General features: G+C 38.5%; 1 protein-coding gene across 2 annotated transcripts; it reads right to left on the bottom strand.

Annotated features, from left to right (window-relative positions):
* Positions 1-1,103: 1,103 nt before the first annotated feature.
* Positions 1,104-27,227, bottom strand: tnrc6bb.1 (trinucleotide repeat containing adaptor 6Bb.1). Of its 2 annotated transcripts, XM_084102153.1 has the most exons (21): positions 27,159-27,227; positions 25,977-26,044; positions 25,866-25,887; positions 20,543-20,890; positions 17,224-19,107; positions 16,974-17,138; positions 16,446-16,630; positions 16,249-16,323; positions 16,017-16,166; positions 13,753-13,884; positions 13,551-13,673; positions 13,363-13,467; positions 12,028-12,235; positions 11,022-11,165; positions 10,309-10,428; positions 9,481-9,615; positions 7,716-7,802; positions 6,634-6,837; positions 6,486-6,550; positions 5,324-5,463; positions 1,104-4,766 (listed from the first exon to the last, which is right to left on the bottom strand). In XM_084102153.1, the coding sequence occupies exons 2-21, from the start codon at positions 26,019-26,021 to the stop codon at positions 4,379-4,381; spliced, it is 4,725 nt and encodes a 1,574-aa protein (XP_083958279.1). In that variant the 5' UTR covers positions 26,022-26,044; positions 27,159-27,227; the 3' UTR covers positions 1,104-4,378. The 2 variants fall into 2 exon arrangements, with proteins under 2 accessions (XP_083958279.1, XP_083958280.1); XM_084102154.1 differs by lacking the exon at positions 7,716-7,802.

Here is a 27,227-nt window from a genome sequence, read left to right as displayed (position 1 = left end):
GCTATTATCAAGTAAAATCTACTTACTATTGAACTTAACATTCATGAAGCAATTAAGTAAATAATACTTAATTCTATATGTGAAATTAAAAAGATTCAATATAATTAAGTAAAATCTACTAAGTTACTAATCTACTAAGTTCTACATTAACTAAGTTAATTAAATGTAACAAAATTAACTTTTTACTCTAATACAACATTGAATTAAACCATGCTTTTAAAGTGATCGTTTTCAATAATACAACAGATATCGTGTAGATTCCATATCTGTATAATAGAAGTAATGCAGCACTAACACGAACACAATACACAATGATGGTAACATTCGATAGATCGTTTTTGAGTAGAAAATGAACTCCAGATGTCATAAAACAGCAAGTTACAAAACCTATCATCAAAAGCAATGATACAACAGTGTAAAAACAGCTGGAAAACAGTGAAAATAAAATAAAAATATTATTCATAATTAATTACTCAATTATTCATGCCCTATAGTGCATGATGGGAACACCAGTATCAGAAAAGTTGAGGTTTTACTTGACTTTATATCGTTGATATTTACGCTTTAATGTCTACAAGCTTGAGTTGAGCACTAATATAGAATTGACTTCTATATTCTTAAAATTCTAAAATCTTAACTTTTTCATGTAGAAATTACATTTGTTTTTTTCCGTAGCACAGAATAATTGTTATCAGTGTGGAAAGATATGAATGCATCTAATCTACTTGAATTGTTTAAGTGATTGTTAAAAAACACGTTACTCAAGAGTTAATAGTAACACTTTAGCCTACCATATGATTTTTTTTTAACGTTAACACAAAAAATAACAATTAACAATACTAGTGATCTTTATTAATGTTATAATCTCAACATTTAACGCAGTGTGAACTAACAAACATTTTATTAACTAAAATCAACAAAGGTTAAAAAAAGCTGTAAAAATATATTGCTAATTAGGACCTCATTGTAAACTAAGTGTTACCCAGATAATAATAAAAGGAACTGGAAATACAATTATAACCTGTAAACTTCCCTCTAAACACACTGACGGGTTTTGTTTAGCGACAAAATAAGAGTCCAGAAACCACAAAAAAAAATCTTCATAACAGCTGCATATGTCACTTTTATTTAAATAAACTCTTCACTTTTTCTTCCTCTGTAAAATCTCAAAAAAATTAAACACTGAAAGGAGTGTTAAAGTCTTAATTTAAAACAAAAACAACAATACAGACACATATAAACACATGTCTTTCAGCTGTTTGTAAACTCTGGACAGGCGGATAAGTTTGGCAGAAACGCCGTCACACGTTTGTGTCTTAAAAATGCTTGTAGAATCATTATTATTGCAGTTCAGCCAATACAAAAAGGCTACATGAGTACGCTTAAAAAACAACCAAAGAAACGCCAATCGCAGAAACCCGCTAATGCCAACGTTTGTAAAACACAACCAGCAGTGTATAGTGCACAGTTAACAATGTACAGCCGCACACAAACACAGACAAAAACAGTAAAGTGCACACATACACGCATTATAGACGCCGTCAGTCCGTCCAACACACTTGAAAGTCTCTGAAGATAACTGGTATATGCCATAGCAAAAAACAGCGTACGAATCGTATAAATGTAACAGCAAACCTGACGAACAGATAAAGAAGGGAACAGTGGAAGGTCAGTACGAGTACAGATGCGTTTAAGTTGCACAAAATTCACAGGAACGCCGCCGCGCTCGATAGAAAAGAAACAGAATCTGCGCGAATCTCGCAAAACGTCGCAACATTTCACGCCGGGATCGCGAGGAAATTACGTTTTGTGTGAGGAAAATGTAATGCTGTTTTTAGGACCGCGTAAAACGTTTATCATCATGATGATAGTTTCTATGGCGACTATTGCTCATTTCTAACAAAATTGCTTTATTTAAACTGTAAAGTGTTTATGCATCATGAAACTAGTGGATTTAAATCGAATCTGATTGCATTACAGAACTTATCGTTGTGATATAGTAACTACTACCGTTAAAGTAGTGAGAATGTAACGAGATTCGCCATCGAGAATAACAAGGATTGCAAAAACAACTTTTTGCGTCACAATGAAAATGTGCGAGTACATCACAGTCGAGAAAACACGGAAGCTTTTTTTCCACCACAGAATAAAAAAACTTAAAGGTAATCACAATTTTTTATCTCACAATTGTGTTTATATTATACAATGACTTTTTTTCTCGCTAAAAAAATAGCGGCGAAAAAAATTCTTAATTGTAGGGTATAAACTTGCAAAAGCCAGAAATAATTTAGAATAGCACGGTATAAACTCGCAATTAAAAAAAAATAATAATTAAATAATAATAATTTAAAAAAATTCTCTTCACTTTTCATTCTCACATTTTTTCTGGCTATTGCGAGTTTACATCCCACAATTTTGACTTTTTTCCATAATTGCGACTTTTCATCTTACAATTTATACTTTTTTTCCTCGCTATTGCGAGTTTACATCCCACAATTCTGACTTGTTTCGCAATTACGAATTTGTATCCCTCAAATCTGACTTTTTTCCACAATTGCAACTTTTCATCTTACAATTTATACTTTTTTTCTCGCTATTGCGAGTTTACATCCCGCAATTCTGACTTTTTTCGCAATTACGAATTTGTATCCCTCAAATCTGACTTTTTTCCACAATTGCGACTTTTTCATCTTAGAATTTAAACTTTTTTTCTCACCATTGCGAGTTTACATCCCGCAATTCTGACTTTTTTTGCAATTGCGAATTTATATCCCTCAATTCTGACTCATAATGGTGATGTAAACTCAATTACGAGTTATAAAGTCACAATTTACTTTTTAAAACGCAGTTGCAAATGTATGCATCTATCGCAGTTCTGAGGAAAAAAAAAAAGTTTGAATAGTGAGATAAAGTCACAATTACCTTTTTTTTATTCCATGGTGGAAACCAGCTTCCATATGAAAATATAAAAAAAAAAATAGGCTGTTTTCTTTAAAATGTTCACGAGTTTTACGCATCTTACCAGCTTCAAATACTCTTGCGCGAACGAAACATCACGCTCAAGCAAACGATAGTTTTGCAACTATTAAACACTTCTTCCCAAATTCTCATTAGTATCTTGCAGAAAAATGTCATTATTTTAATTATTTAAAGTGTCTATGCATCATGATACCAGTATTTTTCACTGCAATATAGTAAATATTACCGTCACTGTTAAATATAACTGACAACCATTTGCATTACAATAATGAGAATGTGAGAGTAAATGTCCTCAATCATCACGAAAATAACATCACAATTTGTAAACTGGTCCTAAAAATAGTTTTTCTTTTGATTTTGACTTGATTCTGGAGTGAAATGTGGCCTGTTTTGGGCGAGTTTCACGCATCGACCGGCTTCAAATGCTCTCGCGCTCGAACGAACTTAAGAAATCCACTGTCGAAGCATTAAAACTGTGCCAGCGCAACATCAAATTTACATCGGCTGTTCAAGTTGAGCAGTGTGTGTGAAAGAAGGCCTTTAGAAACAGTCCCTGCATTCAAATACATGATAGCTTAACTCTGGCAATGACGAGAATGTCTGTAAGCAAATCCCACTGCGCTCGCACTGCACCTGTGTGTGTGTGTATGTGTGTGTTTAACATCTCACTGGATATGAAAGCCTGTCAACACGTCCAGTGTGTGTGTGGAAATGCAGCTCTGGATGTGAGTGTGTGTGTGTGTGCTTGTCTTAAAGCTGCGGCGTGTGAAATCAGCTCCACCAGAAACAACTGCAAAAACAATGACGACATACAGAAGCCGTGCGTTAGATGACTTGTTTTTCACTCAGTTAATCAAAATATACCTCGAGAATATGCTTAAGTTTTCATATAGATATGTGATTGATGCATACATACTTTGTTTTGCGATGTGACATCATTCAGCTAGCCATTTTATCCATCACGGTGGTATTCGTTTATGCTGCCTTTAATTTATGCTTGATTTAAATACTATTATTTTTAGTATACATTTTAATTAATTAATTACGTTAAAATAAACTATTGCTGTATGTACAAAATATAATACAGCAAAAAAAAAAAAAAAAAAAAAACATTTGGGAATAATTACGATGTAGAACCATGAAACGTCCAAATATATTATGGTAATGAGAATTAGATGATTGATTTTCATTACAAACAATGTCACAGGGCAAAATTCTTGTTTCGGGTTACACTAAGATGTTTTCATGAGGTTCATTCCTTGTCTTTGCGAAAACTTCACGGAAAAATTATAATAAAGCGTTGGGCTTCCACATGTTTGGTAACGATCATTATTTTTGCAGTATGATGCCATTACGACACACTTTAAACTCCATGTACCAGTTTCTCAATTACTGTCAATCACAAACTGTCAGTCCCGCCTCCAAGCAGGTTGCCTGGCAACAACCCGGCTGAGCCGTCCTCTAACTGAGGAGCGCCCCATAGGCTGCCGCCGTGGTAACCGGGAGCCACGCCCCCCCAGACCCCTTTCCCCGCCCCCTCCCCGGTGCTGTTGCTCCATTGGCTAAGGAGGGCAAGTCCTGGCGTTTCGGATCCAGTGGACACGTCGAGCCCCTGCCAGTCTCCACCCGCACCCCCGACCGCGGGCCTCTCGCCCTCTCGAGGGGCGGAGTCAGACGAACCCTCCGCTGGCCCCGCCCCCCCGGCGCTCTGGGAATGTGTGAAGTAACGCATGACGTCCTCCTCGCTCATGAACTCCGCCACGATGGTGGTGTTTCCCAGAACGCACCTGAACATGAACACAAGATCAAAGTCACTTCATGTAGAAAATTTAATTAAATTACTGTGAGAGTAAGAGTGTGTGAGTGAGTGAGAGTGTGTGTGAATGTATCAGTGAGTGAGTGAGTGTGAGTGAGTGAGTGTGAGTGAGTGAGTAAGAGTGTGAGTGAGAGTGTGTGTGAGTGAGTGTGAGTGAGTGAGTGTGTGTGTGTGAATGTGTCAGTGAGTGTATGAGTGAGTAAGAGTGTGAGTGAGAGAGTGAGTCAGTGAGTGAGTGAGAGTGTGAGAGAGTGAGTGTGTGTGTGTGAGTGTCAGTGAGTGAGTGAGTGTGTCAGTGAGTGAGTGAGTGAGTGTGTGTGTGTGTATGTGTGTGAGTGTCAGTGAGTGAGTGATTGAGTGTGTGTGTGTGAGTGCATGTATGTGAGTGAGTGAGTGAGTGAGTGTGTGTGTGAGTGCATGTATGTGAGTGAGTGAGTGAGTGAGTGAGTGAGTGAGTGAGTGAGTGAGTGAGTGAGTGAGTGTGTGTGTGTGTGTGTGTGTGTGTGTGTGTGTGTGTGCGAGACTCACATATGCAGTGCGCTCTGGGCTTTGGCGGCCTCATGAGGGCTGCTGTAGCGGATCAGAGCGCTGCCTTGCGTCAAGCCGAGGTGAAAGGTCAGCAGGGGGCCGTGCTGCAGACAGATGGTCTTCAGTGTCGAGCCGTCGATCTGCACACACGTGAACACACCTCAACTGTGGTGCCTAACTGTAAACATACTGACAAATACACTAAAAATACAGTCAAACATCTTCAAACTGATTCGCATGAAGCGCCAACTGATTCAGAGACACACTGTCGCTAAAAAAGTTTGGGGTCAGTGAGATTTATTTAATGTTTGTGAAAGAAGCCTCTTCTGCTCACCAAGGCTGCATTTATTTATTGATCAAAAATACAGGAAAAACAGTGAAATAGTATAACTATGTAAAAAAGTTGTTTTCTATGTGAATATATAGAAAATATTTATTTATTTATTCCTGTGATCAAAGCTGAATTTTGAACATCATCACTCAGAAATCATCATATCAGAATGATTTCTGAAGGATCATGTGACACTGAAGACTGGAGTAATGATGTTTTTTTATTATTTTTTTTATTCCTTTGATCACAGGAATAAATTACAGTTTAACCAAGCGGCCTTCTGGTCTCTCTCGTATCCAACATGGAACTGCAATTCATCGACTGGCCACTAGAGACCGGCTGCAGAAGAGAGTCAATCCCATAGACCCCCATGTTAAAATGGCCAACTTTAAAGCAGAAAAAAAAAAGCCTGGTGCAAAAAGTGGTTTTGCTCTATATAGCTAATTTTGCCCTTCATGACAACCGTGAGGGGGTGAATTTTTTTATAACTCATCCGTTTAAATTATATTAAGCCTTAAAGTTCTGCATAATTAAGGGCATGGCCATTTGAGTGACAGGTGGATTGCCGCTGATGTCACTACTAGACGTTTGTCTGCTGTCTGTTAGCGTCACATCACCTCAGCTAATCCGCATCTTTGCCCATTTTGTTTGGCGACGGCCGGCTCCGCCCAAAAAAGCTCTTCAGAAACACTACGTTGACGTCACACACTACGTCCATATTTTGTTTACAGTCTGTGAGTTTAACACATTCACATAGAGAACAGCTGTTTGACATTGCGATAATATTTCCCAGTTTCCACTGTATTTTTGACCGAATAAACTCCGCTGTACCTGTGGCGTGAGGTTCCTCAGTAACAGCCATGATTTTCCCGCCGACGCTCCTCCGTCGCTCCACTCTGAAGAACACGATGAACATGAACAGGTTGAGCTTCACGCGGGTCCGTTGCTCGCGTATGATGATTGTGTGTGTCTGCAGTACCTGATTTAAAGGGCGAATCCGGGCCGCTGGCTCCGCCTCCCCAGGCCCGGGGCATCCGAGGCCCCTCCCCCAACCACGCCTGCTTCTGACTGCTGAGGCCCGGCGGGGGACGGGGCAGGTGAGAAGCGCTCCGATTGGTCCGCCACGACTTGCCGTGTCCAATGGGCTCCGGCGGCCAACTGGACTTCATCTCGGAGTATTTAGCTGGAAACGTTATTGAAATATTACCAGCTGTCTTAGCAATTCAAAAGGCTTAAAGTCCCCCTGGAATTTCATCCCTTAAAGGTGCAGTCTGTAAGAATGACATCTAGTGGTCGAAATAGGTACTGCAGTCGAATTCAAAATATCGGAGATCGTCGTTTCTCACGCCTCCTGCTCCTCAGACTGGGCGGCGCTCACACAGGTCACCAGTTTGAGCACGCGCAACAGGAGCGGGTGCAATGGACAATGAAAAATGGCAAATTGGTAACGTGCAGTATCACAGACCAAAACAATAACAAACATTCCAGTCTGGAAACGCACATTTCGAAGTAACACAACTGGCTGTAGAAGTGTTTTTCAGAGAAACGAGTATGTGCACTTAGCATGTTTCCTCGATTATTTTTATGCTGTAGTAGAGTGAAAAGGTTACATACAGCACCTTTAAAAAAGCAATGTGTAATTTTTAGCAACATCTAGTGCATCTAGAATATAATGGGTCATTAAGAAAGGTATTTATACAACACTGAAAACATAGTTATGTGTATGATATTGCATTTCTGTCAACAGATCCTCCTAAATATTACACAATGCACCTTTAAAACTCATCTTTGATCACCAAAATAATTGAAATCCACTCGTTGACGATCACAGGTTGATTGGTTACAAGGTAGTTTGTGACGTCAGAAACCGTGTTTTTGGTTCGCTGCCGTTTTAAGGAGAAAATAGTCAGCAATGGTGTTGGCTTATGTTTTTACACATGGTTGGTCTTAAAGCATATTAAAAAACACCACACAGAAATATAAACAATATAAAAAAAATAACTTGATTTTCACCACAGGGGGACTTTAATAAACATAGTTGGGATGGTTTTGAGGCGTTACCTGTCCCGTGTGCAGAGAGGGGCGTTTCTGAGGCACTGTACGGCCAGGCACCGGGTGAAGGCATACAGGTGCTCAGAGAGTTTGACCCTGGAAAACACACAGAGTCAGACTTATTTAGGCACAGCAAGTCACATTTATAAGGCCTCTACATGATCAACATCTAAAATATATATTAAAAGGTCTTTTAGTGTGATTGTACAAACATCCACTTTCAGCTTGTGTCTCTTCGCTGTGAAATCTGCACTGATTTTTATCAAGTTAAAGGGATAGTTTGCCCAAAAATGAAAATTCTGTCATCATTTACTCACCCTCAAGTTGTTTCAAACCTGTATGAATTTCATTTATTTTCATACAGGTTTGAAACAACTTGAGGGTGAGTAAATGATGACAGAATTTTCATTTTTGGGCAAACTATCCCTTTAACATTAGAATAACTTTTATTTATTTCTAACTTTTAACTGGACTGAAGGAACTTTTGTTTACTTGATTATCCAGACATCATTTTATAGAAAATTCACGAGTATAAATTATGATCATCAGGCTTTTGAGGAAGGTTTATTAGTTCATCTATCAATCATTATTAAATTGTACTGCATTATATGTTTTAAAGTTCCCCTGTGGTGAAAATCAAGTTTTAATGTTGTTTACATGTATATGTTTTTATTTATTTATATATATATATATATATATATATATATATATATATATATATATATATATATATATATATATATATATACATATATTATATATATATATATATATATATATATATATATATATATACTTGTCAATAATACTATAATGTCAAACCATGTGTAAATTCATAAGTCAACACCATTGCTGAGTATTTTCTCCTTAAAACTGCAGTGAACCAAACGTGATCAACGTGTGATCGTCAACGAGTGGATCTCTGAGCTGCTGCGAGTGAGTGGAGGCGGGGCTCATTCGCATATTCATAGAACCATGTATACTAAATGAGGCACGGGTGTGTAGAGTTGCATTCAAGATATATTTTAAGGCACAAATAAACTATTTTCAAGGAAAACAACCTTTAAATATGTTAGTTTGGTGATCAAAGAGTTAAGGGATAAATTATTGACCACAGGGGGACGTTAAAACTACAGAGCTTTGATCATAAAACTAAGCATTTATATATCATCCTACTAAGACATTATTGGCAGATATGGATATTTATAATATAGGCATTTTATGTAATCATCTGCTATACTATTATAAAGATCTCATTGATTTATATCACAAGCATCAGATTTTCATCCTTTTGTCCATATAAATATCAGCATTGGGCTATTGGAATATATGAAAATTATTTCATGTTAGGCCTTACAGGGCAAATTATATATAAAAAAAACTAATACTATTTTTTAAACTATATAAAATATATATTTTCTATTTTATTTTATATAGAATTTTAAGTTACATAATAATAACAATTCTGTATTTAAACTTTTGAAACACATTTTTAAATTAAACTTAATACCAAATTCCAAGTTTTTCATTAGTGTGGGAGACCTGGCAGAGTGCTTTTGTAAGTGATGCTTCAAAAAATCAGAAAATCCGTCATATTTTTGAGAGAAAAGCCAAACATACAGTTGGTGCTGGTCAATCTCTAGTCTATCTGGTACATTTGAATCAAAACACTTAATATGGGTCAAACATATCCGCTCAAACATGGTAAATACGACACATGAGTGCGCGTCTGCAGACGAGGCCAGGTTAAGGCGAACCCTCTCTGACTCCGCACCTGTGTTGTCTTGCAGCAGATGATGTTCGGTGTCAGCGAGCACGGCGGATCCCATCATTCCTGCAGGGGTCATGTAGGGGTCAGGCTCGGGCTCAGGGCTCTGAACGCCCTTCCACGGGACGCCCGGCTGAAACTCTGAGACAGACAGTAAATACATGTGATCTGCAGGGTCTTTAACATCAAATTTAAGGCTTTTCAAAGACCTGTGACAACCCTTTCATATAATATCAGACATCAAGTAAAGCAATGCAATGATGAGGAAGTAATAATACAGACGATACACAGTTTATGAAGACTGTCTTGCTACATCAACCCAACTAGACATTTGCGACTGACTTACTCTTATGGTCTATAATGGGATTTTTTCATTTTTATAATGGGAAAAGACCATTGCATCTGAGACAGGCTCTTTTAAAAGAACGATTTTAACTGAATAACTCCTGTCAAGCCAGTTGTACAAAAAATAGCACTATATAGTACTATACTATTCAGACTGAAACCACTTCCCAGGGGTTTTGTAAACGTCAAGCAGTTTGAGGTTCATCTGTTCTGCTCAAAACTGATAATAATCAGAAATGCTTTTTGATCATCACATTAGAATGCTTCAAAGAAAACAGATATTTTAAATTTTTATATTTCACTGTTTTTAATGTATTTTTCATCAAATAAACTGAGCCTTGGTGAGCAGAAGAGACTTAAAAAACTTTAAAAAAAATCTGTTTTGAATGGTAGTGTAGAAATGCCTATGAATCCGATGTGAACAAAGTCAAGACAGCTGAAGTAATTTGACTGATTCAAAGCAGGGGAGTCAGTAATAAAGAGAGTTACCTGGAGGCCAGGTGGGGTTTACAGGAGGCGTGTCCATTTTCCCAGCTGTGCTTCTGTGCCAACCGCCGCCCAACACGTCAAACTGAGAGAACGAGCCACTGCCGGGCAGCTTCACCGGCCCTGAACACACACACACACTGAGTTAACACACATTCACAGGGACCCGTGACATCAGCTTATTTCCCACAAATTCTGTGTCAGTGTGTTCCGTTTAATTTATTCTGCATTCCGTTTTAATGACTGAAGGATACACATAGTAATGTAAAAAGAGTAATATAGTTAATAAGCAAGCATAATTATAATTAGACTTTACGATTTCAAAAAGCAACGAGGGAAAATCTTTACAACTGTGTCAGTTTGGTTGCATTTTTAAGTCATTTAAAAAGTGGATTTAAGACAAGGACTATTTTTACTTTAAGGAATTTGAGACATTAAAAAAAAATTAAGGATCTGCGAACACCCTATTCACTCTGTGAATGAAGTGCACTGTACTGTACAACATTAAAACGTCTGTCATCATTTCTTTAAAGTTAAACCGAGCGTTTATTTTGGCAGGCTGTAGTGAAGATCCAGATCATCAGGTGATCAAGTGCACAGCGCTTGAATTATTCATGCAGAATTCTGTGACATTCAGTAAACTCTATTTGTATGACTGGATTCCGCTGTTCCGTTTAAGAGTGAATCACAGGGCTCATGTGTATGTAGTATTGTACCGTTGTGTAGTGTTTGCTCCGGCGGGGAGGGCGTCAGACTGTTCCCATCCATCATCCACTTAAATCGAGACTGAGCCCCACCTCCATCCTTCAATCCAGCAGGAGAACTCATCATAGAGTCCAGATCAGATCCGCTCGCAAAACCTGACACAGGCAGATGAAAATTTACTTACGAAATTTCTCAACCTCGTGTTGGCGTTTTGTAACAAATCCTCCCCTCGCTGGTCGAAGCCCTAAAACTATTTTACATTTTTTATTTTTGTCTAGAAAGCTTATTTTATTTCATTTTGATAATATTTTTTTCAATTTTTAAATGCGATTTGTTTGGAGATTTTTTGTTCTTTTTTATTTTATTTACCTTTAAAATGACTAGATTTCATAAATAAATAATAAATAGTAATTTAGAAGCACATTCCTCACATTATTTCAACTTAAATTCAAAATAACTCACAATTTCATGCCTAAACCTTTTAATTCAGCTCAAAATATCTTATATTGGGTGTCTTGTCTGATAACATGATATTTCATGACTCTAGCCACTAGATGGCCGTATAGCTCTAAATGGTGCATATGAGCTGGTCCACTGGGTACTAAAGTCCTAAAGTTAGTTTAGAGAGTCAGTTTCTCTTCAGTACGCATTCAGATACACATGTAGACATTATAAAATAGTTGTTTGGTAAAGTTTTGAGCATTTTTAGGTTTGTCTATGTGTACTAAAGCATTCCTCACACTCAAATTGACCCGCGAGGGAAGGATTTGTTCCTTTTTTTTTTATTTCAACCACAAAACTGCTCAAATTCATTATTTTTTTGTGTGTGATTACATGGTTCAAGTGCGACAAAAGTCATGGGGTCTTGGACACAACACTCAATTTTTAAAAATATTTCACAAAAAAATTCCAATTTCCGACTCGAGGGAAGGATTGAAACCATTGCAAATTCTAATTTAAAGCAGGACATTCCCATAAAACACACTTTCCAGTTAAAGAAGTCTGACCGGTCCTCACCTGTGAAGCCAGCTGCAGCTTTGCTGTGCATCTCAGATCCTCCCATGGCCGAATGCATTGGCACATCAGGCTGCTTGTGAGCGTTCATGCCCAGATGATGGAGGTGTGCGTCTGGGTGTTTGGGGACGTGTCCTCCCATGGGGGACGGCGAGAGTTTGGGCCCTCCGACCCCCTGCTGCTGCTGTAGGATAGCCATGATCCGCGCCAACTATGAAGAAAACACACCTTAGTGAAAGAGACTTAGCATGAAAACAATGTGCAATTCTGTCTCTGCAAAATATATATTCTTAATTTTTTTTTGTCTTGCATTCCAGTTCAGATATCTAAAAATCCTTAAAACATAATACATTTATTTTTACAAGCAACACTATGGTATTAAAACTTCATATACTTTTTCCATCTTCAATATACAGTTATTTTGTCTTAATGCACTGGCAGACTTGCTTATACATAAAATAGGTGTAAAAAATCTGCCTGTGCAGGAAGACAAATACAGTCGTATTAAAGACACAAACTATGGAAACAGGTCTGAATATCTAATGAAGTGTTGCTTCTCAAGTGAATTCATCTCCAATAGATTTTAGATATTTTATAAAGGGGGAAAAAACAAATTAAAATGTGTTTAGTAAATTTTTCACTAAATTAAGTGCAGTTAGTCAGTCGTCAGTTATTTACCCCTGTTAAGCCTGATGTATTAAATAATAGGCACAAAATCTATTTTGATTGAAACCTTAATATAATGCCTGAAAAAAACCTTTAAATATTGAATATGATTATATATCATATTCAATACATCAGGCTTTTATTGTTCATATAGTGAGAAATACTGAGCAAAAACATGCAATTTGGTGCAGTTGCTGATATTTATATGGACAAAAATTAGGATGAAATGAATTAATAAAAAAATGCATATTAATATCAGTAATCACTCTATATCTACTAAAAAATTATATCTGGATAATCTAGTAAACCTCAGTTGCTTCAGTCCAGTGAGTGTTCATCCTGAAATATTACTAACAATATAAAAGCTAACCTTACGTGTACTTGATAAAAATCAGTGCAGCAATGTGCACACACATAAGGTGGACGTTTGTACAATTATACTAAACGCCTTTTACTTGCTAAACAAGTCTAAACTATCAATCAGACGACAGAAGGCATGTAGGTTTTTCAGCAAAGTTTTGATCATGTTAATTTAGAGGCCTTAGACATTTGCATTTCAAATATGATCCAGCAGGCTTTATAGGGTCAGTAGAGGGCGCTATGCAGTTCTTTGGATAATTCAGCAGGGGGCGCTGTGCTAATACAGTATCTGTGTGAGGGGTAACGCTGTACCTGCTGCGGGTCGTGCTGTTGTCTTACAGGAGGAGGAAACTTCCTCTGATTCAGAAACTGCTGCTGTTGCTGTTGTTGTTGTTGTTGCAGAATAAGCTGACAGGCCTGGGACAAGGAACGCATATAAAACGTTAAAATAACGCTTTTTAAACCTATGTTATTTTGCAGGGCCAAAATATGAATCATACCAGCTGGAACTGCTGCATGTGTGGATGAATGCCGCTGAGCATGGCGATTTGCTGGGGGGAGAGTTGTGGAGGGAACATCCCCCCACCAGGGGGCGCCATTGGCTTCAGCATCGGCCCAGGAACCTGCCGAAACATGGAGGAACCGTGAGCTAATAATAAACGTCCATTTATTAAAATGCTAAAACCAAAAACACAAACTGACCTGAGGTGGCAGGAACTGGGGAGGCACTTGTGCTCGTATCCCGGGGGAAGGGTTTAAGGGGTGCACACCAGCCTGATGCATCCCTCTCATTGGAGGAATCCCACCACTGCCATACATATTATGACCCCCGACCTTCAAAACAACAGCAAAGAAGAGATCAAGATTAGGGCTTTAGAAGGTTTTTTCAAGTCTGAGAAAATCTACCTATTGTACCCTTGGCCTTGAGAAAGGTACTTAGGACCTTTCCCAAAAGCACCCTAAACAAAGGTATCTAAAAGGTACTTAGGCTGCATTTGAAATCGCATACTTCCCGACTATACAGTAGATTAAAAACATTTCGGACGAGTAGCATGAATTCACAGTACTCATAAAAGAGTAGGCAAAAAGTACACTGATTACCTAATACGACAGGCGATATTCTGAACCCCATGAGGCCACAGGAGAGGAGTTATGAATGGCAACTGATGCTAGTAGTACATCCAGACAACACACATTAAAACAATATAGAACAAACTTATTTTTATCGGATGTGTAGTAATTACATATTCAAAATACCTACTCAAGTATGCAATTTCAGATGCAGCCTTAGTCCATATAAAAAAAAAAAACAAGCTACAATGGATTTCCGTATTATGATGCATTTCCAACTGAAACTGCTTGTCAAATTTTATCACGAGAAGAGCAAGTTAAGACATTTTGTTTAAAGATTGGGTATGCATGGATGAATGATTTACAATATGTGGACTAAAATAAATAAATAAATCAAAAATAAGACCAGTGGCATACACCAAGAAAATAATTGGGGTCAAATTTGATATCAAAACCTCAAGTTGCTCGAGGGTCACTTAGGCCTGGAACAAGTTCAGTTGCTCTTCCTTCTCAAGAGGGTTTATGCATTTACAGTCATGGTCAAAATTGATGGCACCCCTGATAAATATGATAAAAAATGGCTGTAAAAATAAATCTGCATTGTTTATCCTTTTGATCTTTCATTCAAAAAATTCACAAAAATCTAACCTTTCATTGAAGTAAAAGAATTGAAAGTGGGGGGTAAATCACATTATGAAATAAATGTTTTTCTCCAAAACACGCTGGCCATAATTGTTGGCACCCTGTTATTAAATACTTTCTGCAACCTCCTTTTGCCAAGATAACAGATCTGATTTTTCTCCTATAATGCCTGATGAGTTTGAAGAACACCTGACAAGAGATCAGAGACCATTCCTCCTGACAGAATCTCTCCAGATCCTTCAGATTCACAAGTTCATGTTGGTGCTTCTTCTCTTCAGTTCAGCCACTCATTTTCTATATGGTTCAGGTCAGGGAACTGTGACGGTCATGGCAGAAGCTTCATTTTGTGCTCAGTTACCCATGTTTGTGTTGATTTTGATGTTTGTTTTGGATCGTTGTCCTGATGGAAGATTTTGGAGGAGCGAGGAGCATTTTTCTTGAAACCCTCCCAAACAACATGTGGGGATGTAGGGGTTGTTTGATACATTTTTTTTAGGCTTTCTGACCCCAAGACTCAACTAATCTCTGCAATTCTCCATCTGTGATCCTTGAAGAGTCTTTGGCCACTCAAACTTTCCTCCTCACCGTGCATTAAGACAATATAGACACACGTCCTCTTCCTGGCAGATTCGTAACATCTTTAGTTGATTATAACTTCTTAATTATTGCCCTGATGGTCAAAATGGGGATTTTCAATTCTTTAGATATTTTCCTACAGCCACTTTCTAATTTGTGAAGCTCAACAATCTTTTGCTGCACATCAGAACTATATTCTTTGGTTTTACTCATTGTGATGGATGATTAAGGGAATTTGGCCTTTGTGTTTCCTCATATTTAAACTCCTGTGAAACAAGAAGTTATAGCTGGACAATTTCATGTTCCTAGTCACCCTGGTGTGCTAAAAAAGGTAAATATTAATGGGAATATACTTCACAGATATTTTTCTCATAAAAAATTCTAGGGGTGCCAACAATTATGGCCAGCGTGTTTTGGAGAAAAACATTTATTTTATAATGTGATTTACCCCCCAATTTCAATTATTTTACTTCAATGAAAGGTTATATTTTTGTGAAATTTTTGAATGAAAGATCAAAAGGATAAACAATGCAGATTTATTTTTACAGCCATTTTTTATCATATTTATCAGGGGTGCCATCAATTTTGACCATGACTGTATATGTCATGCGATCTCTGTTATTAAATACAATTTTCTTTCTCCTTCAGTGAAGATGGCGTTGGAAGAGTCTCAGTACCTTGTCCAGGTAAGGTCCGGTCTCCCCACATGGCATCTCTTTGGAAGTCTGTGAGCGATAAGCTCCCCCAGTCCTGCCGCCTCTCCGCATCTCACCGTCATTCATTCCTCTCCTGTCATGTCTATCGTGACCCATACTGGAGTCTTCATCCTGACATAAACAATCAGCATATTTATACAGCTCTGCAGCATCACACAAGAGCAAATCAACACAGAGGCAAGGACTAGCTTACCGTAACGCCCATGTTTGAGAACTGCCGAGTCACAGGAGATGCCCACGAGTCCCCACTGTTACCTTTAAGAGGGCTCTGGGGGACAAACCAAAGGAGAGAGGGTTGGGAATGTTAAGGTTTGTGCTTCTTAGGAGTCAAATGTTTTCCTTTAGTCTTGGTGAGGTCAAAAGATCTGGCTATGAAGAGCTTAAACATACCTTAGTGTTGAGTCTCCTGGTCCCCTGGCCTTGCCCCCAGCCGCCTCCAGAGTTGTACGTGTTACTTTGGGATCCCCGATTTCCCCAAACACCAACACCACCACCACCATCCTCTTCCTCCCAGCTGGAGTGACGGGATGCATTTGAGCTTTCATCACCCCATCCCTCTTGCATAGACTTTGAACCTGAAGAGAATGTATATGAAAATTAGCACAAATTACACAGTGGAAGTGTTCCACCTTGTTCCCGTTAATGCAACAAATAGTCAAGAACATTATACTTAGATTTACACTAGTTGCAATTAAAGTTACAGTTTTCCTTTAAGTTTTCATAAAAGAGCTAAAAAAAAAAATCTCCTTACTCTACCCAATTCATTTTATACCAATATTAAAACGAAATATTCAGTCAAATATTTCTGTCAAAAATTATTTGTGCAAATGTCACATCTTTAACACATGGCAACATTCCATGGGAAAACCGCAGGATTGGCAGAATGTAAAGGGCATGTGTACTTGGATAGGCTATTACCAGGCTTAACAGAATGGGAATGGGAGTTTCCCCATCCTCCACCTTTCGCTGGCTCACTCGATTCCCCCCAGCCACTTGGTGCATCAAACGATTTTCCCCAAGAAGCCGAGGCACTGTCCACAGATGGTTCGGTGGGACCACTGCTGCGTGCCCATGTTGCAGGAGCTAGAAAGTGTAAATGTTTCAATGAAAGGGTTGTTTCTGGTTCAAAATGGTTTAATCGACTCAATATGAACTGCTGCCTTCTTACCCGAGTTCTTCGATGCGGTTCCAGGCGGTCTTCCAGACGACTGCTGTTGGGCCGGTGCGCTGTTCTTATCCCACAGATTGACGTTCTTGTTGCTGTAGCGTGACGGATCGCCCCATGCAGACGTGCCATCATCGATTTCAATCTTCCGGCTGATGGACTGAGGCGAGGGTTCATCCCACCCACTCGGCTCTACAACTGAAGGCATCTGAGGGATTGGCCCACAGCTCCACCCGGATCCTTTGCCCTGGTCATCCAGCTCTCCTGGACGACCCCTGTCCTGCAAGGCCTTTGGATATCCCGGCATTTGCTGCTGGGTCTGCGATTGCTGCTGCGGTTGTTGATTTTGGGTTTTAAGTGCTGTTTGTTTGTTTGGTATCGGTGATGGAAGAAGCTTCTCGCCCCATCCCTGGTGCGGTTTGACACTGCCGCCCCCGTTACCTCCCCAGCCTCCACTCCGCTGTCCCGACTCTTCAGGGATGTCCTCATCCTGATTCTTGCTGTCACTGCCTCTCTCTTCCTTCCAGCCTCCACCCTCAGGCAATGGCGTCCACTCACTTCCACCACCCTGTTTCCACTCCTTTCCTTCCCTCCTGCCTGTATCTTCAACCTCCTGGTCTTCTCCCCAACCACTCCCTTTGCGACCAATCCCAACACTTGTTTCTCCATGTCCTGTCCACCCTTGAGTTCGACCCACCTGTCTAACCTCCTGCTTCTGCATTTTGGAGCTGGAAAGATCACCTGCATTCCTCCGGCCCTCTTTACTTCGGTCAGTGTGGGCTTCAGCATCCCAACCAACGTTCCTCCCACTGTCGCCCTCGAAATCCCAGGCAACGTTCTGCTTGATCTGGGTCTTACCCCATCCCGTGTTGCACAGCACTTTAGGATCCAGGTTAGTGTGATTGATCATGCTCTGCAAGGCTTCTTCTGGGTGAAGGGCCTGACGTCCGGAGGGACTTTGAACCAGATTGTGGGCTTGCTTCCCATCTTCATTGCTTTCTTTACCGGTCGATTCTTTCTCTGACCCATTCCAGCCATCTCCTGCTTTCTGATTGTCTTCTCTTGATACCACACTGTTTGCAAGCATTGAAGAGTCCTGTAAACTATCCATTCTTACCTCAGAGATCTCTCTCCCATCCTCTTTTGATGCTCCAACTGCTAAGTTTGAGGTCCATCCTGTAGCTGCCTGTTTGTTTGAACCTACTGTTTCTTCATCCCACTTTCCCTGAGAGATGCCAGTGCCATCGCCTGAACTTCCACCTACTGCATTACTGCTCTTCCCAACAGGGTCTTGTCCTGTATCCCACAAATCCGCACTGGAGACTCTAACATCTCCACCATCATTTGGTCCAGCCCAATCCCCAGTAGTGGGCTCTTTGTTCTTGCAAAGAGTCTGGTACAGCGCATTGGCTGGACTCAAGGGTGCAGGAGGAGATTCCTCAGAGGCAGTGTGAGTTAAGAGATCTCGACCTGAAGACGCTCTATCGGGGTCATCAGGGTTGTAGTTTTGAGTGCGCTCCAGGTCTCCAGAAGGTGACGACACCTTGGAATTTAAATGTTGATTGACTCCTTTAACAGACTCTTTATTCTCAGACTGTGAGGATGCACCTCCTGCCACACTGGCTTCTGCATATTCAGAGAGTTGAGAAGAACTGTTCATTCCCAGGGCGGCAGACTCATCCATTCCTAACCTGGCAGACTGTGGGGTCTGATCACTATTCCAATGTTCTTCCGGTCTTGGCCATTTCTCTACGTCAGGATTATCCTTGTCCATTCCCTGAGCAGAGGGTTGACCTTCTGAGCCAAGCCCCCATGTGTAATTTGCATAAGTGGGAGTGGCAGAGGCGTCAGACGATGAGTGCAGAGAAACTGAATCTACCGTATGATCTGAAAGAGGAAAAACAAACATCAGAACACACACACAAAAAAAATCAATAATTAATTAGGTATTTCTTGAGCAGCAAATCAGCATATTAGAATAATTTCTGAAGGATCATGTGACTGTACCACCACAGTTTCATGAAGACCTAATATATTGAAACTTATAATAACATAAAAGATCTTTAAAACTTTTGAATGGTATTGTGTAAATTAAACATGTTTAAAATCGTATATTCTCGAAAACTCTGTTTTCGAGTTGGTTTGAATTAACACTCTAACCTTGGTCTTAGTTAAGGTAAAAAAAATAATAATAATAATAATAATAAAACAACTGTATATTTTAAACTTTGTAAACAGACTTACAAAGCATAAATGTAATGGCAAGATGAATTTCTTTTTTTTGCAATAAATCTTGTAAATGTGAAGTTGATGCAATTAAAAAAAAAAAAAAAAAAGCTGTCATCATTGGCATGATATTCGGCCTACACAAAATCTGTTCCCAGTCCACAAAAAAAAAAAACTGCAGGTCTCTAAGAAATTTGAATCCTGCCAATTATAGAATTCTAAAAATCATTCATGCAGGCAGATTTACATGCATGCAGTTCCACCCATATAAGACTCTCTCAGCTCTGTTGAATACATTTTACCATAGTGCTCTTCAGTCAAATTGTACTTTTTTTTTTCTCATCGGAATGGTACGAAACTTGATAAAGGTTTTGGCACTTGCTATGTGAACACACACCCACAAAAAAAACATGGACATGATTCGAACAGGTTAAATGGTCCTGAAAAACAGCCACACTTTGTGCTCCTCGAGGTGAAAAATAAGCGAATTGGACATTAATGGGAGACGAAATGTATCTAGTGAAAACTTTTGGTACTGCGGCAAAACAAAATCTTACTGAAAGCTAATTTTTGGAGGTATCAAGCTCAAATTTTAAACACAACTTGTTTAGATGTATGGCTTTGATTTTCTCAGTTTTAGAGTAAAACGTTTTTGAAAATTTTTATTTCATATAAATTTTTTTTTAATTTTCACAACAAATGTAAAATTCTGTAACCTTTTTTACATTAAATTTTTAAAACGTCTTTCACTTCAGCAATAATCTGCCATGTGTCGTCTTTGAAAAGAGATCAAAATTAAGTCTGTTGCTCTAAAGCATTCAAGATTTACGACAGTTTAAGTTGAAAATTTTATTTTCAGGTCTATGCTCAAAAATGTGAATAAATGGATTATAAATACAGCGTGAATATAATTTAGTACCATAAAATCTTCTAAAAATACACAATATGAAAAAAAAATAGATTATCGTACTAAAACATAGTAAATTCCTTGAGATAAGAAAATAAATTTCGGCCATTTTTGAACAACACGCGAAGAGCACCAGATGATTAAACACCGTTCTGTGTGAACTGTCCCAATAGTTTTAGCTGGACCCACCTGAGGCTTCAGCGTGCTCCTGCAGGGGAAGTCGGGACGAGCTGTCCGCTCCGTTCGCGCCCCCCAGCAGCATGCAGGACAGTGGCGGCTGGCCCCTCTTCAGTAGCACCTTTGGCTCCGGCGTGTTGCGGAAGCGCGGGGGCACCTCGCGGGGCATGGGGCGCTGGGACACCGCGGGGGGGGGCTGTCCGTCGGCCACAGCGGCCCGCTTTGCATTGTTCCCTCCCTCAGGGGGGCCCAACGAACCCCCGACAACAGGACAGGGGGAGGGTGTTTCGGTGGGACTGGGTCCTGATGAGGCACAGGTGAGCGTGCTGAAAGATGCCGCAGACGGAGAGGAGCCCGTTTCTGACATGAGGGGTTAAGAAGAAATTAAGCACATAGCACAGGATGGTAGGGCTGTCAAAATGGCTGAAAAGCTTCATTCAAATTTCTTTCTTAAATATTAGCAAAATTTTAATTCTGGAGGCAAAACTTAAGGGATAATTCCCCCCAAAAATGAAAATTAGCCCATGATTTACTCACCCTCAAGTCATCCTAGGTGTATATGACTTACTTCTTTCAGACGAATACAATCGGAGTTATATTAAACAATGTCTTGGCTCTTCAAAGCCTTATAATGGCAGTGAATGGCTGTTTCTGTTTTGAAGTCCATAAAAGTGCATCTATCCATCATAAACGAACTCCACACGGCTCCAGGGGGTTAATAAAGTGTTTGAGTAAGAAAAATATCCATATATAATACTTTACAAAGTAAAATAACTAGCTCCCGGCCAAATACACCTAGAATGACTTGAAGGTGAGTGAATCATGGGCTAATTTTCATTTTTGGCTGAACTATCCCTTTAATTTCAGAGGAAAAAAGTACTGTATTGTCTCCTGTGCCCACAAGAGGGCGCACGTGAGTGCAAGAAGCCAATATAAACCAAATCAAGCATGGCATCTTTTATTGAAATGAAATGACACTCACTTTAAGTGCATTTACTTTTAAAACAATTGTTCTTAAATAAAATATAATTTGCTTAATGTGCATGCAAAGAAAATTAGGTTACAATCGCGCATAAAACTGTAAGTATCAGTAACCTGAGAAAACACGCTTCAACAGAAGCGTACTACAACACAAAACAGCAAACTGCCATTCAGAAACAATCTACTTCTACTCACTACATATTGTACGTCAACTGGATCTGAGCGCTTTTTGTTGACAATGTTTTCAGCTGATGAACACACACTCAGCTCTGACTGATGTGCAGGTTTGGTCAAGCATGTCACTGCACAATTTTAGTCATCAACTGAGAGGGTTTTAGTCAGCTGGAAGCCTTTTCCCACCTTTTTTCAAATTAACAACGCAGCCGCACCGTTTTGTTTTGATTCGACGAATATTCGAAATTCGAATTTTTATTTGACAGCCCTACTGCACGTCTCAAAATTAATTCTACAAATCCTCAAAGGTCTCAAGTGGCATTAAATGTCAAAATTCTGCTAAGACAGAAACGATGAACTCATTGAAGTAAAGAATACTTGTTTGTTAAAGGTATAGTGGAGGATCTTTCCAAATTTTAGATAAGACCTGCCCTCTCCACTTTTTGAATAAGTTTGATTGATTCACCAGAATGATTGACAATTAGGAGGACCAATAGTATAGGTGATCCACCCGGAAGTAAAAAATCCTCCGCTATACCTTTAACAAATGATTACGACATTTAGAAACTTGTAGGAAAGTGCAACAGCGCCTGCTTATTCGCATATATGTCAACAATTCTTCATAAAAGAGTTTCAAACCATGAACGAAACCAATCAGCTCCCAAATTAATCACAACACAGCATTTGATTCTAAGCAAAACATATTTGAGAGTCAGAAAAGTGATAGTGATGCACAAAATTTTTGGCAACCGAAAATATTGAGCCGAAACAGCAAAAAAATAAAATGGGTTTATTTGAATACGACACCACACTGAGTTCAATTACCTAATCAACCAAACTTTATTTTTGGTTTCAGTTGTTGGATAAATAAAACACGTTCATTTGGGTTTTGGTTTAATTTCGGTGAATCACTAATAAAAACACAAGACTGTGTACTAATGCAGGGGTTTTCAAAGTGGGGGCCGCGGCCCCCTGGGGGGCCGCCAGGGGGGCCGCAGCAAGTTGAAAAAAAAAAGTTAAAAAACGTTAAAAAATAAATATTTGCTAATATGAGTATTGTTATGAAAAAACATTATAATAATTTGTTTTATAGCCCATCTGATATCTGATTGATCGGCTAATGACAAGAATTGGCCGATTTTCACATGATTTTCAGTCTGACATATGCCGATTCAAATGCACTCGGGCGCCGCATGAATAACATCGCGCAACATCAACATCACACATGCACACAGAACGCACATGTAGGAAACCTTGTGAATTACGGCCGTTTCAGATCGCGAGCGGCGCGTGAGCAGCGCGAATTTTTTTAGGCGTGCATGTTCAGTGAGTGCATTCACACCGCGAGCTGGAGCAGCGCGTGAGCGTCAAGCAGGAGCGTCGCATGAGCAGCAGTGAAGCGGAGGGTTTCGACGCAGAGTCTATTTTTGTAGCGCTGCTCACGCTCAGTTAAAGTGAAAGCACACTTTTGATGGACAAAATAAATATGATTTCACTCAAAAAAATGCACATAATTTGCATGTATAGTGTGTTTTAACAAGGAGTAGGCTATGTCAGAAGAGAAAATGAAGACAAAAATATTTATAGAGAATGTATCCATTTAAACTTGTTTTTATTAACCAGTTTGGGTAAAAGTGGTGTTTTATTATATATATATATATATATATATATATATATATATATATATATATATATATATATATATATATAAAATAAATATTTGTGTGTGCTGTAAAGTGGTTAGAAAAAATGAAATCAGAATCGGCTTAAATCTGTATCGGCAGGTCAAACTCAATGAAAAATCGGAATCTGCCTTGAAAATTGTAATCGGTGCATCTCATCTTTCTGATTGGCTGGTATCAAACACCATCACATAATCTGATGTTCACCTAGATGTTTTATTTATTTATTTCTACATGTGCCGTGCCGTAGTATTGTCGATGGGTTCAATACGGGGGGCCTTGGCCAGAACCTAGTGGTATTTGGGGGGCCTTGGCATGGAAAAGTTTGGGAACCCCTGTACTAATGTACCAAAACACAATATACACCACCAGTCAGAAGATTTGGATTGGTAAGATTTTTAATGTTTTTTAAATAAGTCTCTTCTGCTCACCAAGGCTGCATTTATTTGATTAATAAATACAAAAAGAACTGTTTTCTATTGTAATATATTTGACACTGTAATTTATTCCTGTGATCAAATCAGTACTCCAGTCTTCAGTGTCACATATTCCTTCAGAAATCCTTCTAATATGATACTTAGTTTGATGCTCAAAAAACATTCATTATTATTAATGTTGAAAGATGTTTGTTTGTTTTTCAGGATTCTCTAATGAATAGAAAGTTCAAAAGAACAGCATTTATTTGAAATATAATCTTTCGTGACATTATAAATGACTTTAACTTTTGATCACTTTAATTCATCCTTGGTCTTTATCTTTTATTTCTTTTGCCCCAAAAAAATTAATAAAAATTCTTACTGACTCCAAACTTTTGAACGGTAGTGTTTAATGTTACAAAAGATTATATTTCAGATAAATGCTGTTCTTTTGAACGTTCTATTCATCAAAGAATCCTGTAATTAAAAATGTAAAAAAAAACTGTTTTCAACATTCATAATAATCATGAATGTTTCTTGAGCATCAAATCCTCATATTAGAGTGATTTCTGAAGGATCATGTGACACTGAAGACTGGAGTAATGATGCTGAAAATTCAGCTTTGATCACAGGAATAAATTACACTTTACTATATATTCACGTAGAAAACAGCTTTTTTAAAATTATTTCACAATATTACAGTTTTTTTGTAGATTTAATCAAATAAATGCAGCCTTGGTGATCAGAAGAGACTTCTTTCAAAAACATTAATCTTACTGACCCCAAACTTCTGAATGCTTATGTATGTGACGGCTTCAGATTTGTGTATTCGAGAGTTTCGTAGATGCATTAGTGTTGTGCCGATAGTGTTGTATATCGACGACAGTCCTTTGAAGATATCAAGAGGACAATTGGCTCATTTTCCCTTTAAAACATTAACTTATTATTATTATTATGCTCGTATTATTATCAAATAAATATTAGGACCAACAATTAATTTGCCTTCCCTAATTGTTATAACAACATCACCACATAACACCGACTTGCATCTGAGGATTGAAGAGGACTCATTGAAAATGTTTTTAAAACCGACTACAAACTTCATCCCACATCAAAACTGAATTGCAAGGTGATCCACTGACAAACTGTCAAGAGTGCTTGTTATACAAGACACACATCTTGTTATAGTTGTTGTTTAAGATGACAATGGTTGTCAGTCAACACTGTTTTGTTTCCATAGCACATAAACAAAACATTTAAAGAGACTAATAAAGATACAAATTATTATTATTAATAATGATTACTATTATTACAAAGATTATAGAGGTGTAATGGCCGAACACAGCACAATCATCACAAAATCAAAAGCAGCTTCAAACGCCGACTTAAAGCAAAACTTGTTTGACAAGAATTATTGGTTCAAGATAACTGATATGTCGTTATCAGCACTGATGTAGATTCAGCTCTCGTCGTGTCCGAGAGAATCAATGTGCCGTTAATGCAGCGTCAGATGCCAAAAGCTCAGTCCGTGTTTGCTTTCACTTTCACTTTCAGTCCGAAATTCTCGCATGTTAAAAAATAAACACGGTCACATTTACACACTGCCTCCGAAACTTCCGTCCGTCATAGCATTTTTGGGATCGGGCACGATTTTCTGCATTTTTCGCATCCGTAGTAAGCATTTTAAGAGGCGTTTTGACAATTCAGCGCAACCGAGTGACGAATACGAAAAAACGCATGCGATCACTTCGGACTCAGTGTGTAAGGAGCCTAACTCATGAGCAACACAGTTTGCAAATTGTGTGCGATATCCACAAGCTCGCCTTTTGAGTGAAATATTTCTATGTAATATTTCAACATGACATGTTTCGTCATCAACTGATAGTAAAAGATTCTCATTTCCCACAATCAATAATTAAATGAATGAGTAAATAAACAAGTAAATATGTAAATTAATGATCAAATAAGTAAACTATTGCAATCCCCATCTCCACCCGCCACCGATAATCGTGTATCGCTGACGATATGACTATGATTTGATTTATAGATTCTGCATGTAGTGCGTGTGTCTCCAATACCAACCTTTTGAGCCGTCTTCAGTGTCCTGTAATAAAAACAAAGTGTTCATCAGATGTCTGTACAGTAATATATAGCTAGTGTGTGATTTCGAGATGAAGCTAGTCTCACACACACCTCCGGATGACTGCGGTCTCCTGTCTTATGGTGACTGTCTTCCATGAACTGCTTCTCCCTTCCTGTTCCTGTGATCGACACACACTCACTCAACACGGGTTCATTGTGCAGCACATTTTTTTTAACGGTGGCCTGTTATATACACCTTGTTTATGTCCTGTGTTTATGCCATACAAGTCGTAAAGCTGCAACTTCAGCGATTTCCAACAGCCCAGAGATATAGCAGTAAAGATTTTATTCTATTATGTCCTTATGATAATATTCACAAACTTTCTTACATAAACACAACATTACATTGATTGTATACCCAGATAACAGGGAAGGGGAGGTTCACAAAACTTAGCTAATGGTCTTCCAGTAACAATGATAGAACACTTGTTCATGCTATAAGGTTTTTTAATAATGTTCTCAAAGCGTCAGCACAAAAACGTTATTTATACATCATTTATGGATTTATTTATTTAGAACGTTGTTTTAGAACGTTCAGAGAACATTCGAAAAGTAACATTCCAATAATGCCTGCAGAATAATAAAATGGAACGTTCAATTAACGTTCGTATGACACAAAGAACGTTTTAAAACATTTAATAGGGACATTTTAAAAGTTCAAAGAACGTTAAAAAATACCGTTTTTTACAACTTAATGGAAATGTTAGCAAAGTAGTTTTGTTAGCAAGGCAATATATCAAAGTACAATGATATTTATCATGGTGCTAAAATATGACCATACTATGATATTATTTATTTAATGTACTTTAAAGACCAATGTGCTACTTGAAATGAACTATGATCACTCGGAATCATTTGTGTTTTTTTGCCGTAAAGATGTTTTATTCATCTTCCTGCATAAACTTACCAAGCTAACGTGCTAATTATGGCGCATTTACACACAGCCATTTAACCGCAAGGAAATCGTTTAATAGCACTTAAAGCGGGTATAATAGTGTTACTTGTATCATTCCGTGTCACATAAGTTGATATACGGCTCCTATACATTTAATTATTCAGTGGATTTCGATGAAAACATAACAACTAAGATACTTCAGATTACGTTGGCAAAATAACAAAGATAGCCTTCAAACATCAGTCTAATAGATTATGTGACATATATACATATGCATGTTGATGCTAACTTGAAATATGTTGTGTATGTTTGTACATGTTTGGGTTTGTTTTGCTCACCTCAGTCAGTCCGGCCTGCAGCTGCGCACTGGACGCCGCGCCGATTAACATCCGGGTATCCGTTCGCAT

Source organism: Abramis brama, assembly GCF_963993115.1.
Source record: "Abramis brama genome assembly, chromosome: 1".
NCBI lineage: Eukaryota > Metazoa > Chordata > Actinopteri > Cypriniformes > Leuciscidae > Abramis > Abramis brama.
Note: the sequence above shows the minus strand (reverse complement) of the source record. Positions and strands in the feature narration are given on the sequence as shown.

Excerpts from the sequence above, each read along its gene's own strand:
- tnrc6bb.1 (XM_084102153.1), bottom strand. The coding sequence starts at position 26,021 with ATGGAAGACAGTCACCATAAGACAGGAGACCGCAGTCATCCGGAG. Across the intron at positions 19,108-20,542 it reads GGAGCACGCTGAAGCCTCAG|ATCATACGGTAGATTCAGTT; the intron begins GTGGGTCCAGCT and ends TTCCTCTTTCAG. Across the intron at positions 16,324-16,445 it reads CCAGGAGACTCAACACTAAG|AGCCCTCTTAAAGGTAACAG; the intron begins GTATGTTTAAGC and ends TTTGTCCCCCAG.